A 19598-nucleotide genomic window follows, 5' to 3' on the forward strand; every position below is an offset into this window, starting at 1 on the left:
AAATAACTTGGTTTTTGTCGTTGTGAGGTGACCTCCTGCTTTCCAGCCAGATCCCAAAGACATCTCCTTGCAGCCCAGGTCTGAAGATCTGGATAAAGAGCCTTCTACTCTCTTCTTGAGATCTTTTTGACCAACACTTGCCAAGGTTTTCCTGGGCCTTGGTGACAGGGACCAGGTTTGTATGCATGTTTGTGTCCTCTATTTCAGCCAAGTCTGGCAGATGGCAGAGGCTGGATACAAGTTGGAAGGATATCTGTTCCACTCCTGTGGTGCTCCTATTTTGCCTTATAGCTTTAATTTTCATATACTGGCAACTAGACTTGGCTGAGGGCAAGAATGGAATCAACTTGTTTTGGTTTTTGGCTCTGTACCTAGAACTGTGTTGGGCACAGAAAAGCTGCTTTGTCTCCCGCCATCATCACAACCTCCCAGAAAAGGAGACTCTATTAGCCTCTTAAAGAGATGACGAAACTGAGGCTAGAACCAAAGTAATAGTTAGAAAATGGAAGACCTTTCCTAAAAAAAAGAAAAGAAAAGAAAATGGAAGACCAACCAAACCAGGGCCCAAAGGGGCCCCTCAAAGATGGGAGGCAGGGTTTTTTCCCTAGAAATATTCCCAGCTGGAAGTCTACATACTCAGGAGTAGGGTTGACTCTTCCGTTTGACTGTGCTGAGTAATGCAGGAGACCATAGGCCCACAGAGATGAATAAATGATGAGATGAATGAATCCAATGAATAGATGATCCCCACCCTCTAGGAACTCACAGGAGGAGACAAAGAAGGAACAGACAACTCTAACTCAATGTGGTAAGTACATAGAGAGAGAATTGTAGGTAAATTGAGGGTGGAGGTAGCTGAGGTTACAGAGCTGTGCAGAGGTGGATGGCCTGCAGGATTCTGAGCTACTCAACAAAGCAGAGTTAGTGTGCAATGGGCACTTCTCCTGACGCATTTGCAGGAAGGGGAGGAAGGCTTGCCGTGTACTGACGGTACATGTGCATGGTTTATTGAAGGATGAACTCCCCGAGGTCAAGGAGCAGCACAGGGCCTGGCACAAAGAGGCTACACCATCAGTGTTGAGGGAAGCGATACTATTATCAGAGCAACAACCAAGAACTTCCATAGAACCCTTACTCTGGGCCGGAGACTGGGTTACATGCTTTCCGTGCATTATCTCATTTATTTCACTCAGCAGCTTGAGAAAACTGATGTTTTGAGGGGTTAAGCAATTTGTTCAAGATCACACAGTAAGTGACAGGGGACTCAGACGTGTGCCTGTTTATGGGCATGGTACTGTTCTCACAGAGGAAACTGTGTGCGCTTTGCCTAATCCCTGGTTAGAGATGCCCCTTTTGCCATCTGGACTTTTTCTTCCTAGCCCCGGCGTCCCTGCCCTGGCTTGCTCGAAGCACTGTCTCCTTGGAGAACGCTGGAAGAAGCCCCTTCCCCGGGCAGAAGCTTTTCCTGTCAACAGCTTTTCTTTCCCCGGCATGGAACTCATCGCAGGTATTTTCCAGAAAAGAAAGCCAGGGGAGTCACATTTCAGTCTGCATGTGGAAAGAAAACAAAGACCACGACTTAGAGCTCAGTCTGAATGGCCCGAAGCCCCTCAGCCTCTCCTCTCACAGAGCGGTTTACACAGTCGCCAGTCTGCTCCCAGTGACAGGCCTGGCATGTTTGTCTTTGTTGCAGAAAACACTTCCCTGAGGGAGTTCCACACCAAGGGCTCTCCGCCCTGTGATAGGCAGAGCATTTAGGAGAGGAGCAGAAGATGGGGACAGGGGAATGGAACCTTCCATTAACCTAAAGGGCAGGCTGTGGGCCCCTAGTGGCTCTGGCCTGAGGGCCTGGACAGCTTCCTCTGTCCACTCTCTGAGTAGGAAGGAGGCAGCCACTTTGGAGCTACAACAAATGTGACTTCAGCAGGCCAGTTGGAGGGCTCTCTATTTGCATCTAATGAGAGGCTGGGTTCTAATTAACTCCTGTGATGTGTTAATTTTTCAACCTGACATTTTCTGCTCTAATAGATTCTTGTAATGGTTTCTAAATTAAAGGCTGCATTTGAACACTAGGGTTTAGGTTAAAAATCCACCACCTAAGGGGGTGGGGGGCCGTAAACATCCTTTCCCTCCTAAGGAAAACCTCTCATTTGCAGTTCTTTGCTAACCCAATTAAGTACTGAAGTAGTCACCCCAGAGCCTGCTTTTTATTTCCTGCGAAACAATCCAACTAATCCATATTCAGTAGCTTCCAAGAGAAGTCTTATTCCAACCACTCATGAAGAAACCAGCTTCTTTGAATATGGACAGAACATTTAGAACTCACAAAGAGCGGTCTTGATAGAAAATGCAAGAAAATGGTTCATTATTATCCTGTTTGGTTTTTGAGGGGAAAATTCACTGGGACCAAAACCTCATAAGGACTGGGAATTTATCGTGGAATAAGAGAAGCATGGGGAGAAGCCAGGTCACATCCCATCAGTTTATAGATGGTCTGGGTGCTACATCTCCCTTTGCACCCAAACTAGTTATGAAACAAAAACATGTGTCCTGAGTAAAGCAGGAGGGAACCCTAATCTCGCTCAAAGTTGAGGAATCACAGGCCCCAAGAGGTTCAGTAACGGCTCTAAAGCGGCAGAGCCAAACCCCTGCCTTCTTATCACTTGCACCACTAGCTGGGGAAGAATCAAGTCACCAGAGAGCTCTTGAATGTCAAGGAATCAAAGCCCTGTTGTTCCTCCTACCGAGCATAAGATGGTACAGAGAACATTCTTATTTGTTGGTGGTGATGGTTTAATATACAGATGGGCAACTGTGAACCTGCGCAGGAGGCAAAAAATACTGCTAACACACTTTGTACCTCTGCAACTTCATTTCATTTCAGTATCTGTCAGTCAAACCAGTAGCAAATGTTTAGTGATAAGTTCTTGTGGACATGTTACTGAGCAGTGTCCTGGGAGGTATGGAGGCATTAGAATGTGGTTCCTGCCTCCAACGAGCTTACAGTCACATTAGAGGAGACTAAGACACGAGACCCACAGTGAAACTTATTTATAATTAAGTGCTTTTTCTTGAGCTCCCTTACTCATTATAAATTTGGGTTTTTGTTTCGGAATTGGTTTTGGTTTGGCTTGGTTTTGATCCCTTTCACAGTCCTTCAAGGTCAGAGGCTGTGTCTACCTCACCATTGTGTTCCTGAACAGCAAAGGAGACACTACCGGGCCTGTCCGCAGCACTCGATAGATGCTTGTTGAATAAATAAATGAATAGTTCAGGCTATAAGTGCTCTAATTCTTCAGAAAAAGAGAGCCTTCATTATGTTCTGGGTATAGGAGGCCATCAAAATGCAACCCAACTGGTTCCGGAATGATGGTCAAGTCTACTCTACAGGCCACGCCTACAAGATAGCTTTCTGCTTTCTTCACAGTTCGGAGGATTTGCCAATCACTTATCTTCCTTTTCTGTTTTTCTCTGCAGATTCTTAAATATTTTAAGGTAGAAAAATGTCTTGGCTAGAATTGTTGTTTGATTCAGAAGCCTGTTTCTAAACTTCATGAATCAGCCCAAGATATTTTCTTATCACTGTTCACTGGCTAATTGATCACTGATCTCAATATTGTCACCTGAAGGCATTAGGAATCATATAGGCCATATGTGCAGGAGTATCTAGCCAAAGAGTTATAATAAGTCAGGAGATCACCTGTAAGTAGTAAGTTTGTAGAACAATTGAAATGTGAGTCTAGCTATGAGGGGTGTGTGACTTTCCAAGAAACCCAGGGAAGCATGGAAGGGAAAGCACCTGTAATAATATCTCTCACAGGCAGCATTCTCATCAGTTGATACAGGTGAGAAATGAACAGTAATAAAAATAATGCTAAATAATGAAAAAGTGTGAACTAGCCACCTGCTGTGGATAAACATGAACTAGACTAGACAAGGTGTCAGGTGGTGGTTTTAAAACATAGCCTCAAGTTCTTTGACATTCCTCCCATTGAAGGGCAGAGTTTATATTTCCTCCCCTTGAATTTGGGAGGGCTTGTGACTTCTTCAACCAATAAAATAGTGTAAGTGACACCAGGTGACTTCCAAAGCTATGTCATAAAAGGCCATGCAGATTATTTGCTGGGAAATTTGCTTTGGAGCTCTGAGCAGCCCTATAAGTAGTCCAGCTACCTTGAGACCACCGTGCCCGTTTTCCAGTTGATCGTGCCAGATGAGCCTCTCCTTCAGCCACCCCAGGCTGAGCACCAGAAGTATGAATGAATCTTGGAAGTAGATTCTCTGGTCCCAGGGGTTCCTACCCCCAGCTGTTTGAGTCATCTCAACCCAGACATTGTGGGGCATAGAAGAACCACACTTGCTGTGCTTTTTCCAAATTCCTGACACACAAAATCCATGATGGTTATTGTTTTATGCCTATCTTAGTCCATTTGGGCTGCTATAACAATACCATACACTGGCTGGCTTATAAATAGACATTTATTTCTCATGGTTCTGAATACTAAGAGCTCCAAGATCAAGGCACCAGCAGATTCAGTGTTAATAAGAGCCCATTTCCTGGTTCCTAGATGGCTGTCTCTTTGCTGTGTCTTCCAGGGCAGAAGGGATGAGGGGACTCCCTGGGGTCTCTTTTATAAGGGCTCCGCTCTCATGACCTAATCACCTCCCAAAGCCCTTACCTCCAAAGGAGAGGGTGACTCAGCTAGAAAAAGAATGAATATCACCCAAAGGTGCATAAAGGGACCTTATATCCTCCCTTTGAGAGAAGGATAGAATGTTTTCAGTTGCATGAGGGACCATTGGGTCATGTTAAGTGGAAGCATGATTTTGCTATTGTCTTTATTTAACAGTTACGTATGGTTTTCAAAGGTGTGTATGAATGCCAAGTTGACAAGGAGTGGATTCTGGTAGCTCTTTATTGTCAATTTAGCTGCAATGGAACTCATTTGCTAGAATTCCCTTCCCTGCATGGCTCCAGATTGGGATTGGCCACAAGAGAAATTGGCACAAGACTGGAGAGGTGGAAGCAAAGCCGTGTTTTCTATTCTGAAAGTCACAGCTGGGTGCCAGGCACAGTGGCAGTTCATGACATTGAGTCGGCTGGCTCACTTATTGGCAGGGGCAGCACTTGGACCTGCATGAACTCCGCCTTCATCTGCTCTGAGTCTTGGGCTAGGTGCATGAGTAGCTCCATGGTTAAGGGCTCTAGCTTCTGCAGATCACCTGCATCAAGATTAGAGATGGTTAGACAGACTTGGCATCCGGTTTATCCCTGTGTGTTCCAGTTTGCCCTTGACTTCCCAAACTTTGTGCCTCACTTTCCTTCTTGATTGCAGGGTTGGCTGATCTATCATGACTTTGGGCCCAACACCAGGCACAGAGGCAATGCGTTGCATAGAGTACTTCACTGGTTTCCACAGTTTTGTAAGGTCTACTCCTTGCTATAAATTCCTTGTTCTATCTCACTCACAGTGACTCTGCTTCTCCGAGCAAACCCTGATGATATATGCCATCAAAAAGATTTGGAGGATGTTAGCTCTGGAAGCTGCCTTAGAGTTCATTTGGCCCACTTCTCATTTTATAATTGGGGAAACTGAGGCCCCAAATGTGACTTTCCCAAGTGGCACATAAATAATGAGTGCTTGAACCAGTTTGCTAACCTGCTCTGTGATCTAAGTATTTGGCAGATTTCTCTTTGACTTATGGAATTGTGACTGGCCTGCTACACCAGGCTGTATTATTTACAGCAAGCACTTAATTGAGCCCCTCTGTCAGGCACTTTGTGAGGTGTTTTGTATAGATTACCTCATTTAATCCACATGCCTTCCAGAAGATATCCTAAATTTGAATTATTTCTCTCTACTCTCTATCTCCACCACCACAAACTGTCCAGTCCCCATCAGCTCTCACGTGGACAGCTGTCTTCTGACAGGCCTCTCTCCACCACTGCTCATTGACAATCTCTTCTCTACGTGGCAAACAGGGATGCTTTCAAACCAGCTTCCACAGATCATGCTCCTCTCTGAAACTGCTGGAAACTCGTCAGTGGTCTCCCATTGCCATTGGAAGAAAATTTATCTGGCCTACAAAGTCCTGTAAGATCTGGCCATCTTCCCTCACCTTTGGTCACACCCCTGCCTTGCTCACCACACTCCAGCTACATTGACCTTCCCTCTATTCCTAAAACATGCCCAGCTACTTCTTGCTGTAGGGTCTGTAGTCTTTCCTCTGCATAGAATGCCATTATCATATTCTCCCCCATCTTCCCAGGGCTGCTCCTTCCTAACAAATGTCTTTTTCTCTGAGACGTCTTCTCCAACACTCCTGTTTCATCCTTCCCTGCAGTCACTCCTTAGCCCTGTTTTATTTCCTTCACAGCACTTACTAATGTCTGTCACTGTCTTGATTATTCACTTGCTTATTTGTTAATTTTCTCTCTCTCCTATCTAGAAAGAATCTCCACAAGCACAGGGTCTTAACTGTCTGATTCACTAAGATGTCCCTGGTGCCCAGCAGGTACTCAGTAAATATTTGTTAAGTAAACAAACCTATGCAGTACCTACTATTATTCTCCCCATTTTAAGGTGAGGAAACAGTCACTGAGAACGCTGAATTCCAACTTGTGGAGGCAATGAAGCTGTCTAAAGTAGGATGCCTAATGGTCAAGAGCTCAGGCTGTGGGGTCAGGCAGACCTGTGTTATAATTCAGCAAAATGTATCATAGGATACTAGAACTACAAGGAACCTTTGATAATCAGCTGGTTCCCTGCCTAATCATTATAGTAAATTTAATCAGTCAGCAACCATTTCTTGAGTTCTTACAGTGTGTATTGCTAAAGTAACAGAAATTGCTCCCCCAAACAGGGCAGACATTAAAGATCACTCATTTATCACATCCTGGGAATTTCCATTTTATCTGTTTTTCCTTCAGCAGCCCTCAACTTCTTAAAATGTTTTTTCTAATTTTTTTAAAATTTAAATTCAATTAATTAACATATAATATATTATTAGTTTCAGAGGTGGAGGCCAGTGCTTCATCAGTCTTATACCCAGTGTTCATTATATCATGTGCCCTCCTTAATGTCCATCACCCAGTTTCCCCATCCCCCACCGCCCTCTCCTCCAGCAACCCTCAGTTTGTTTCCTATGATTAAGAGTCTCTTATGGTTTGTCTCCCTCTCTGATTTCATCTTGTTTTATTTTTTCCTCTCTTCCCCTATGATCCTCTGTTTTGTTTATTAAATTCCACATATGAGTGAGAGCATATGATAATTGTCTTTCTCTGATTGACTTATTTCGCTTAGCATAATACCCTCTAGTTCCATCCACATCATTGCAAATGGCAAGATTTTTTTTGATGGCTGAGTCGTGTTCCATTGTATATATATATTACCAGATCTTATTTATCCGTTCGTCTGTTGATGGACATCTGAGTAGCCCTCAATTTTTTAGTTTCAAGAATTTGACTAGATTTTAGGCCTTCCTACCTTTGTTTTTTCCCATTATCTCTTTTGCCTTCAAGAATCTATACCTGAGGGGCGCCTGGGTGGCTCAGTTGTTAAGTGTCTGCCTTTGGCTCAGGTCATGATCCCAGGGTCCTGGAATCGAGCCCCGCATTGGGCTCCCTGCTCTGCAGGGAGCCTGCTTCTCCCTCTCCCACTCCCCCTGCTTGTAGTCCCTCTCTCCTGTCTCTCTGTCAAATAAATAAATAAAATCTTAAAAAAAAAAAAAAGAATCTATACCTGGGGTTTCATTTCTGTTCTAAAACAAGAACAAGGACACATTTTAAGAAAACAATTTTCAGACACATGCAAAGGAACAGTAGCATCTGATAGCATCTGTTAGACTACCACAGACCTGGAAGAAAACTTCTAGATCATCTTTTGCAGAACCCCACTTAACAGAAAAAGAAGCTGAGACCCAGTGGGTGCAGATGACTTCTCCAAGACAGAGTTAGCACTAGATATCCTTTACCCTACCTTTAGGACTCTTCCCACCACATCACACTGTCTTCCTTCCACCTCCTTAGCAAACCAGGATTATTTGGGTAAATAGCAGCAGACCTACTAATCAGACCTGAGGGTTCAGTCTGCATATACAGAGAGCTGGGTGATAGATTGCTCAGTATAACTAGGCCCTTAGAAACCACTCTTGGAGGGGTACCTGGGTGGCTCAGCCACTTAAACATCTGATTCTTGATTTCAGCTTAGGTCATGATCTCAGGGTTGTGAGATTGAGCCCCGCGATGGGCTCTGCACTGGGCATGGAGCCTGCTTAAGATTCTCTCTCTCCCTCTGCCTCTGACCCTCTCCACCCTCCCCCCAACTCTAGCGTGCAAGAGTGTGTGCACTCTCTCTCTCTAAAAAAAGGAAAAAAGAAATTCTTAGAAACCAAAGAATCTTACCTCATCACCTCATTTGCAGATAATTGTGGATACAGAGGGAAAAGGAAATGTTAATTGTCCACTTTGATACTGTTAGCTAGACACAGAGTAAGCCTAGAGAACCCAGGCCTCTGACTTCACAGATCAGTACTTATTGCATCATGCTGAAGCCTTGGCAGGTAGAACACAGAAATACAGTGAGCCCCAGGAAAGAGTGTTGAATGACTGACAGTATCTTCCAGCAAGGAAATCAGGAAATTCTGTTTCTTTCTTAGAATTAAAACCTACCATGGTAACTCTCTACAGGAAAAACAAAAGCATAACAAAATTTCTTTATCATTGTAGGGCTTTTGTGAGAATTAATGAGATACATATATGAAGGTCCTTACCATTGGGCTTGGAAAATTCTGTTAGCTTTCCTTCACCTGTTTGTTGTGGCATTGAGTTAAAACTTGCCAGTGCTGTACTACTTAAACCCAAGAATTCTCCATTTCTCATTCTAGAGGTAAGTTTTCTGTACCTCTTAGTAAGCTATGGTGAAACTCCAGCGGGAATAATTCATAGTATATTCTAGGTGAATAGTGCCCCCTACAGTTGTACAGTATACTGTATACTGTGGTGGGGCAGCAAATACAGCAAATACAGACAGTCTGTAACTTAACAATGGTTCAACTTATAAGTATGATTTTACAATGTGCAAAAGCAATACACACTCAGGAAAAACCGTACTTTGAACTTTGAGTTTTGATCTTTCTTCAGGCTAGCAATATGGGGGGATGATCCTCTCTCATGATGTTGGGCAGTGGCGGCAAGTCACAGCTTACGAGGGTAAACAACGCATATACTTACAACCATTCTGTACCCATACAAGCATTCTATTTTTCGCTTTCAGTACAGTATTCAATCAATCATGTGAGATAATTCAGCATTTATTATAAAATAGGAATAGGCTTTGTGTTAGATGATTTTGCCCAACTGTAGGCTAATATAAGTATTCTGAGCACCTTGAAGATAGGCGAGGCTAAGCCATGATGTTTAGTAGATTAAATGCATTTTTGACTTAATGATATTTTCAACTTATGACGGGTTTATCAGCATATAACCCCATCATAAGTCAAGGAAGATCTGTAATAATGAAAGTTTACATACACTAAGTTAAATGATACTCTAAAAGGTAAGGACTGTTGTTATGTCTATTTCTCAGTGATAGAAATGAAGATTTGGAGGGAATAAGGCACTCACCCAAGGTTACGGTACAGGTGGAGTTAGAAATATTTACAAATAGACCTGCAAATAGAGCAAGCAAATTAGAGACAGAAAGATCTGATTGAACTTCGTGCTTGACAGTTTACTAGGTTTGTGATGCTGACCAAATCAATCTTTCTGAGTCTCAGTGTTCATATCTTTAAAATGGGATAATAGAAATTATGGAAGACGTTGTTTGTTGAGCCAGTAGCTTCCCCCAGCCCCTACGTGCCCAATCCAAACCTTTCTTCCTTCCTAACAACAATGTATCAGGGTATCAAGTGCTTTCTTAAGAAGAGGAGCTTTCTGAAAGTACCCAGCTTTTCTTACTCCAGCTTTTGGATGTTGTGTAAGGATGTGATAACTGGAAGTGTTGCTGTCATACCAACAAGGATTTGGGTCAAATGCTGAAGATGAATATATGATTAAATTTAATGTGTCAACTTGATTGGGCCACAGTGTGTTTAGGTTTTTGGTTAAACATTATTCTGAGTGTTTCTGTGAGGATTTTTGGATGTGTTTAACAATTAAATCAGTAAACCGTGTAAAGCAGATTGCTCTCCCTAATGTGGGTGGGCCTCATCCAATCAGTTGAAGGCCTAAATAGAATAAAAAGGCCAGCCCTCCCCTGAAATGGGGAAATTCCTCCTGCCTTCCTGCCTTCAAGCTGGGGCATTGTTTTGTTTCTGCCTTTGGACACTAACTGAACTATTGGTTCTTTCCTGGGTCTTGAGCCTGCCAGCCTTCAGACTGAAACTACACCATCAGCTCTCTTGGGTCTCCAGCTTACCAACTTACCCTCCAGATCTTGGGACTAGTCAGCCTCTATACCCAATTTGTTATAATAAATCTCTTTAAGTATATGTGTGTACATAGGTATGTGTTGTATATGTGCATAAGTGTATATGTATGTGTGTGTGTAACTGTATATATATCCTATTGGTTCTGTTTTTCTGAAGAACCCTAATACAATGAGAGAGCAGAGGGACAGAAAGAACTTGGGTTCTTGCAGTTATGAGTGAGCTACTGAGTTAATCAACCCCAGTAATCTTTACATCTTGACTTGTGGTTGAGATAATACAGTTTTCTTCTTGTTTACATCAGTTTTAGCTGGGTTTCCTATGTCTTGCACCAGGAGGCATCATAACTGACCCAGCAACCAAGCAGTAGGATCTTTGTGAAAATTCAATGGTGGTCAGTAAATACTACTTTTCTTCTCAGCATCTAAGTTATAGTACAAGACTCTTTTGTTAATAATGATAATCCCTTAAGTGGTATAGTCTGTCTGCCACAGAATGCTTCCATAGGCATTCTTCTACTAGGCTGAATTTCATGAAGATTGTGACACATTTGATTTATCTCTAGCTTTAGCTCCTAGCATAGGTGTTGAATGTTTTTTAGACCCTATCTTTTAATGAATTAGTTCTTCCTTAATGTTCTCTTATCATTGTAGGAACTGGGCAAGGTAAACTTGACACAATTCTAGATGTGTACCTTGTAGTATAGTTGTTGGTTATAGAACAGGTCAGTTTGGTTCTCCAATGGGTGAACCTTATGTTGAAAGTGATGTGCTCATATATTAACTACCATTATGTGAAACCTATGCTGTATTGAAGGTATCATTAACTTAACAACTCATCATATGGACAGTCCCTGACTGTTAGGATTGCCACCAAGGATACAGTTAGGTTGCTTGGAAGGTCTTGGGTAACCCAGGACTCTAGGAAGAGCAATAGAAAATGCTAGATGTGATTCTAAAAAGTAAACAAGAATTTTAAGGATAGCCATCACCAAGTTGCCTCTGCTTGCTGGGGGATATGTTCTATATACCAGCAACCAGAAACAAGAAAGAGAGAGAGAAGGAAGAGCCCTAAGAGAGATAATATTATGTATGTGTTGGGGGAATTGGATATGGAGTGGAAGGAGGTTATCGAGGAAAGGGAAGCCTATGGCTTTTTTTTATCTTTGGGCTTCTTCTAAGAGGAAGAGCCTTTTTAGGGAACATTCAACTCTTCACCATGACTCTTCTGTAGACTTTGTTAATGAAGGGAATCCTTGACCAAGGAAGCCTTCTTTATGGTCAGCAAGCCTGTGAGGAAGAAACTAATCATATCTCAACAGCTGTTCCCTAATTTAATCTCTAGAGATTGTAGAATCTAGAAGGTCAGGTGTATGGCTCAGGATATTGCATTTTCCATCAAGTACCCCAGGTGATGGTGTTGGTAATTTTTCAGACCCTACCATATTATGATATGGGGACATCTGAGCTAGGCACCATATTTTGAGGAGACCCCTGGCAGGTAATTACTATGGCCTAAAATATCTTTGTCAGGCTTTTATTTGTGAGGGTCAGGCATATAGGTGGGAGAAAGTGGGTCTAGAGAGCATGATGCTCAGGTCTTCTCTTCAGGGGGGGTCCTCGTGGTCCCCTCTGGGGATCTAACCTTGAACAAAGGGCTTATACAATGTCAGGGCTGCTTCTAGCCCAGTTTCTATGAGAACTAGTAAAGTATCACCTCCTGGTGGACACTACCTGTGGGGTTGATGGCTTGGGGAGAGGAAGAAGGCTAGATTTTAGCCCTGCTTACCCACAGTGGGGCACATCTGAACACTGTACAGTTTGCTCAAGCATACAGGATGGCCTTACATTATGTGAGGATCATAATAATCTGAGGATTAATAAAAAAATTAAAATTAAATTAAAATAGCTCTTGGGGGGGGGCCAGTAGAGCTCTAAATAAACAGCCTCCTTTTCCCGACTTGTTTGAAACAAGTTGAATAAATAAGTAAATAAGTAAATAAATAAATAAATAAGGCCAAAATATCACCCTAATTAGTGAGAGAGGCTAGGCTGATCGGTAGATGCTACTGCCTGAGTGCAGAAAAGTAGCTGCCTTGTATTCACTGGCTAACGTATGCCAGGTGCTAACCTGACACTATTTCTACTTCCCCCACCCCCCAAAAACTTGAGGGAGTGAATATTAGGTTCCCCATTCTGTAGATGAGGAAACTGAGTTAGTAAGTAGGAGGAGCATTCAAACCCAGGCCTGACCAGTCCCTACCCTTCCAGCTTCTTCTTACTGGCCACGACGACTTCTGGAGAACCAGCTGGAACTTCGGCAGGCAGAACCCGATTTAATCAGCCACCCATTCTTAGGAGATTTCCAGAACTATCCCCTGCAGAGCCTTCTCCTTTCCCCAACACTCTCCTTTGGCACAAGCCAAAAAGTCCTGGCTCCTCCAGAAGATGCAGAAATGTGAAAGGCCTCAAGTGCTCCGGTTCCAGGTCATTCTTCATTACGCCTGGGAGCACTAGGTCTAATGCCAGCACGGATGTACTATTTTGAAACTAAATGCATTTCTCAGAAAACGCAGGCATAGTGCCATTTCAAGGATATATTTTATATCATCACACAGGTCCATGGTCCCACAGTGCAATATCACTGCTGCTGTTTAGTCTGGGACCTACCGCCTATGGAGAAGAGTCGCTTTGTTTAGCCACTCGAGCATGTTGGGAAAACCACACTCATAGACCCGAAGGGCTATTTTGCTCTCATGATTTCTTCCATCATCACAGATATGGCTTTCCATGGGATAGTTCTTGTCTTAGGTCAGCTTCCTTGGAAGCAGAGCCTGAGATGAGTTGTGTTCAAGTGATTTACGGAGTGTTTTCAAGGAGAAACCACACAGGACAGGGAAGGGGGGCTAAGCAAGAATTTGGCTTCGGCTTTATCCCATGGGGAGCTCTGGAGCAACAAATTGCACCACAGGGTTAGTGTTGCCTTAAGGTTAGGAGGGCTGGTCTTTTGTGCCTCCAAGACAGTCAGCTATTGGCCACTGGTTGTGGAGGCCACATGAATGTGTACGTGTGCACGTAGTCTCCTGGTCAAGGTGGCTCCCTCCTGGCCAAGGGCAATTCTCCAGAGAAGGGGGTAGCTGTTCGTTGGATTAGCCAACTTCCCAGCAGCTCGGGGAAACTGCCTGGTGCGCTGGCTGGTAAAGGGATCTGGGCAGGGCACCAACACCAGTTCTGAATCACAAGACACAAAAATCATTTGAATCTGTGAGTATTGGTTAATTAATCTCAGAGTTCCCAGAGATTATGCCTCATTATGTATTTCTCTCTAAACATGTAATCGGTGAATAAACCAAGGCAAAAACCACATAGTAAAATAGTCTTACACTTCCAAGTAGCTGTGACTAAAGATGATGTTCAAGCAACAGTCACCCTCTTTTGACATTCAGCTGACCTGCTGAAATTTCTAACCGGTACTGCTACAGCATAAATTCCATTTGGTATTCATTTGCAGGACCAATCATACTGCATATAGTCAGTCTTACAGTATGACCAATAGGTGGCACCAGAAACACCCACACTTATTCCAACTAATTGATGCGTTATGTATGTATTTGCTCAAATTTCAATTCCTCTCCACTTAGGTTTTTCATGTTGAAAAGGCACTCATAGCGTAAGTCCAAACCAAAACTTGGTAACTTACCCATTTGCTAGTTGACCTCTTGCTTGGAGGGTTATTTGAGTGTTAAAAAAAATAGGGTGATAGGGCCAGTGAATTCAGAAAGAAAACATCTATTCATTAGCAAAAGGAAGGAAAAAAGACTGGAGCCCTGCATCCTTTTCCTTCAAGGTCTCTTGAGTGTATAAATGCCGAAGATTATTAGGAAATATTTGAATAACAGGATAAAAAAGTCAAGGATACTGTCTCCAAAACATGAACTTTATTCCCCACTGAAAACAGGCTTGGATTGTAACCAAGTTGTTCAAGGATTGCCCTGGCCAGTATCTGACCGCAGGGTTCCACTCCGGGAAAGGCCTCTGAGACTGGCCACCATTTGCGAGTGTGTTTCTTTTGAAGTTTGGACTTCATTGTTGGTGGGGGGAAGTCAAGAGGGGGAGGGGGTGCTGCATCTTCCAATTTTTTTCAAGAGTCCAGCATTGCGCTCTTTTTCCTACGTAAGGCTATTCGAAGGAGCAGAACGGACAGAGGAAAAAGTGCTAAACTGAGCAGTAAGCCGCGATATACTAAACTGAGCATTAGGGTACTTTCACGATTTGATCTTCCACCCACGTTAGAAATGAGGATACTGAGTCTCAGGAAGGTCATCTAGGTCTGGCCAGGACCTCAGTCCAGTTCCTCTGACCGGTCGCAAGGCCCAGCTAAATCTAGACATGCCATGAGCTCACCCTGCAGATTTGGACAAACCATTTCACCTTACTGGGCTTGCACTTCGTGTATAACACAGGAGGCTGATCTACCTGGCCCCAAAACACCTTCCAGCTAGAAACCTCGATGCTGAATAGTACGTGTAGAGCGCAGTGTCTTGTGTACTGATTGGGGCTGGAGGTGTGGCTTGGCACCACAGTCAGTAGGAAGGGAGGGTAGAGCTCACTTTGATAGTGTTCCAAAGTGGAAGGTGACACGGCTATTATACAATGCGTTAAACAGTCTGGTTCTTGTATTTTGGGGGAAAAGTAAATACCAGGTCCTGATTAGCGTTTCCTATACCTGTCGTCAGCTTGTGATACTGTAAACACTGTGCCTCTGGGAGCTTGCCCTTCCAAATGAAATGATCCCCGGGTTTGGAATGCCTCTTTTCATGGCATGCTCTTCTGCCATGCATGCCACACATTATTTTCACTGCCCTTCTCTGAACCTTTACTATTTTTGCTCTGCCTTTTTGACAGCAAGACTGATTAAAGGGAGATTTTTTTTTATTTTACTTTAAGTGTTCTTCCAAAGGGTACATATGGATTCCTTGCTCATACACCTCTCCATTATGTGAATAGGAAAAGTCAGGAAAGAGGAAGAGAAGAAACTAACCTGAATGGAGTGCCTACAATGTGTCAGGCTCTCTACTATGTCCGCTCGAGAGCTGATCTGTCTTCATCCTCTGGGATGGGAGGCAGTGTGGTGTAATGGCTATGTGCCCAGGCCCTTGCGTCAGACAGACCTGTCTTCTCATCAGGATGCCGTGCACCCCTGGGCAACCTGTGTAACCTGTCAAAGCTTTGGCTTCCTCAATGAGACAACATCCACAAAGTACTTAGGATTAGCCCGAAGTAAGTAATCCATGAATGTAAGCAAACACCATGACTACCACCCCAAAGGGCAGATCTCACACCACTTCACACTAGATCAAAACAAAACAAAACAAAAAAGCAAAAAAACACTGAGGTTCTAGGAAGTTAAGTACAAGTTTTTCGAACCCATAGTGATCTGATATTGTTACGGTTATCTGTTGTTTCTTTTCCCCCACACCCCTCTTTACCCTCAAAACTGTCCTACTCCCCGTCCCACATTGTTTGGCTAGAAGAGACCTGAACAGTGGCCAGTGTGTGACCTCTGGAGCCAAATGGCTTGGTTCAAATCTCAGCTCTACCACTTATTTGCTATGTCATTCTGGACAGACTCCTTAACCTTTCTGTGCCTTAGTATTTTTGTCTATTGCATGGGGATAATAAAAGTTATTATAAAGACTAAGTAAACTAATACAAATGAAGTGCTAATAACATTGCTTCAACTCTAAGTGCTCAACAAGTATAAAGTATTACTACTTATCTTACCTTGTCTGTCTCCTAGGTGTGGGCGCATGATTCAGATCCAATCAGAGTGTCCTGTCTTCTTGTTTACCATGACTGGTCTAGGGCAAGGTCAGCACAATTTTTCTGTAAAGAGCAGATAGCAATATTTTAGGTTTTGTGGGCCAATCTTTTCTCTGTTACCACTACTCCACTTCTGTTGTAGAGGAAAATAGACATAAACAATATGTAAATGAATGGCTGCGGTGTGTCTAGTAAAACTGAAATTTATGGGCACTAAAATTTGAATTTCATATAATTTACAGGTATTAGAAAATATTATCTTTCTTTTGTGCTTTTTTTTCCCACTTAAAAATGACAACAGCATTTTGGACACACTGTCCAAAAGCAGGAGGTAGGCTAGATTTGGCCTGTGGGTCATAGTTTGTTGACTCCTGGTCCAAGGAAGGGGCACGTGACCCACAAAAGGCCAAAGTCGTGCCATGAGATTTAAAACGTGGACACTGGGAGAGAACGTGTGCCTCTTCCTTTTGGATCATGATTTCCATGGCTGTCTTCCTTCCCACATGGAGAGAGGCTGTTTGTGGCAGGAGAGAATGAGGCCAACAGCAAAGAGAATTAGAGCTAAGCAGAGCCAGCTAAGAGAGATAGAAAAAGAGCCCTGAAAACCTCCTTTGAGCCTCAAGGTCTAGGCACACCTACGAATTCCATGAGCCAGTGAATTCCTTTTATTTTTCTTCTAATCGACTTTGAGTCAGGTTTTGGTCACCTCTACAGCGAGAGAGCTCTGAGAGAGACATGTGGGCTTGTTTTCCTCACCCTGTGCAATACTTCCTTACACAATTCTTCAGAAAAAGGCAATCCTAGCATGCATTCTGTACTCATCACAGACCACACAGTTGGGTAAGTGCTTTCACGTGTGATCTCTCATTTACTTCTTACTGCAACCCTCTACGGTTGGCATTATCCTCATTTTACCAAGAACACAGACCCATCTGATGGCAGTAGATCCATAGATGGCTTGTTCAGATGCAAAATGCATGGAGTGGTTTGAAGGGAATTTTAAGGGGGGAAGGAATGAGTGGTTCAGGTCTCTTTTCTCACCCACTTCACTCCCCAGGAAAGAATGATGGAAGAGTGAATTTTGTCAGGGCACGCTTAATCCCTTTTCTGGGAAAGAGAACTTGTCCAGATCAGGAATCCCCACTGTTCCCTCTGGCCATTCTGGGCCCTGGGGAGTGGTGGTCCTAGAGTTCTTGCCCGGTTGCCCAGCCAGCCAAGAGGATGAGCAGCTGAGACACACTGATGAATAGCCTGGGTTAATCCGGGCTGCAGTTTACAACTCCCTTGCAGGACTGACCCAGGATTTCCTTCAGACGTATCACTTCACGGCAGCTGGCTGGCTTGACTTTGCCAACTGCTTGACCCCTGGCTGCACAGGAAGCTTCTGCAGGTAGAACGTGGCCTGCCTGAGGAGCCGAGACACCCTGAGCTCCTGAGGAGCAGAGACACCCGGAGCTCCTGAGGACAGAACAGAAAGGCTTGTACAAACAGGGTTTGCCTGATGCAGGCTGAGAAAGGAGCCAGGGAAAACTAATCCTCCACCGCCATCCGTTAAGCCTCACCTTGATGGATCAGCCCTTGGAGTTTTGGATTGAGGACAAAGAACTACCATATTAATAGCTATGACTTATGGGACAATTACTGTACCTCTTTCCATTTCTTATGAAAATAGCTGCCATTGTTTTTCAAGCAATCGCTCTGTGCCAGGCACTTCACTTATGTGATTCTTAGTCATCTTAACACCGCTACAAAGTAGACAAGAAATAGTACCTACTCTTTTATGGACAAGGTAACTGAGATGACTAGAGGTTAAGAAATGATGAACACGAGGAAGGAAGGGGAGCTTGTACCCAATCAGTCTCTACTTCACTCCCCCTGCCAAAGGGGATGAGGGATTAAATGAGAAGAGGGGGGCAATTCTTTCCCAGCCCTCAGTAGTTTGTCAGGAGGTCAGGAGGGGTCAAGCCACCCGAAATAGAAATGGGGCTTGAGGCGTGAGTCCCTCCTGAGGCTCTGGGCCTCTTTGAAAGGAGGGATTATTGTTATTTTGTGTTTCCCTGGTGTACCCTCAGCATAACTCATCCTTGGCCCTGAGCCGGGGCACAAAAAAAATGTTTGTTGAATGAATGAGTAAATGAGTCCAAGTGTCTGCTTTCTGTAAAAGAGGAAATGGCTGAGGGGACCCTGAGTCGATGAGGTCTTCTCTTTGTTTAAGTTGCTTTTGAGAACTCTAAGGAGTCAGGGGGGCTCTTAGGGTCATCCACGCTACCATTCAGTGCGGTGGAGTAGAAATTTACCCAATTTCACAGGTCATTTCATGGGCAGTGATTAACCTAAGGACACTGAGATGGCCTGCAAGAGTCTACGCATCTTTCAAAAACACCTCCTACTAGACTGCTGAGGAATACTTCGGAGCAGGAAAAGAGTCTGATTCCATAAACTTTCTGTAGGCCTTTTTTTTTTCTGAAACTTAACAAGGCAGTGTTCAAGTCAAGTGCTGGGTGCTGAAAATGTTAAGCAGAGACCTCTAGAAGGCAAGTCTTTCAAATGGGGAAAGGGCACAGGAGGGAAAATTTGGGCAAAAGGGTCAAAAATTGGAACTTTGACTATTTTCTGCCTAGCAGGCGGGCCCTGAACCAAATTCCCCTTTGCTTGCTCTTTGGGGCAAGGCTGAGTTAGCAAGCTATAAATTCCACTAGTGTAAGTGTGAGGAATGTGGAGATGAATGTGGGGAAGTCTTCGTTCCAGAGGAAAGGGCATGACAGTGGGCCAGCTGGAGATGGAAGACAGAACATATCCCAAGTGCGAGCCAACGGAGATTTGAAATTAGAATCTGGGCTCAACCTGCATCTAGGTTTTAAGAACTCTGTAAGTGGATAAGGCTGTCAAGTAGTTGGAGGAAATTTTCTAGAGACCTGAAGTGACACAGCATTGATTGGCCAAGAAAAATGATCAGCATAGTTATCTGATCATTTGAGTCAATGTATCTTCTTGACAAAGAGGAGCATTTGTGCAGGGCTCTAGGAGCTGGAGGGGAAAGGGCGACCGAAGAGGAGAGCCCCGTGAAGGTGAGCAGGAGGAGGTCAGCTGGTGCCCAGAGAAGCCCATCTGGCTTTGCCATCAAAGGCAGCTTGATGGAGACGGGTTGTCTAAACAACGTGCCAAATTTCTGGTGGGTTGTGGATGACGCCCTCCCATAGAACTCATGGCCTGGGATCCAGGCCTGGAGCTTACTTTGGAACTTGCTCTGGAGGATCATTTTTATTGGGAAGTGTGGTTTGGAATGTAAAACTCTTGAGAACTCTATCTTTGAAGATCAATGTTTGCTGGCACAAACTAAGGCACTTT

The 19598-nt window shown here is 43.8% G+C and overlaps 1 protein-coding gene across 1 annotated transcript in view; it reads left to right on the top strand.

The window, feature by feature from the left end:
* The window catches only part of LOC118547070 (uncharacterized), a 37095-nt gene that overhangs the window by 1162 nt on the left and 16335 nt on the right, over positions 1-19598 (top strand). The window contains exons 3-4 of the mRNA XM_078058658.1: positions 28-808; positions 1380-1507. Coding sequence (XP_077914784.1) covers positions 804-808; positions 1380-1507 — 133 coding nt within the window. The 5' untranslated portion in view covers positions 28-803. The remainder of the gene's footprint in view (positions 1-27; positions 809-1379; positions 1508-19598) is intronic.

This window comes from Halichoerus grypus, chromosome 11 (assembly GCF_964656455.1).
Source record: "Halichoerus grypus chromosome 11, mHalGry1.hap1.1, whole genome shotgun sequence".
Lineage (NCBI taxonomy): Eukaryota > Metazoa > Chordata > Mammalia > Carnivora > Phocidae > Halichoerus > Halichoerus grypus.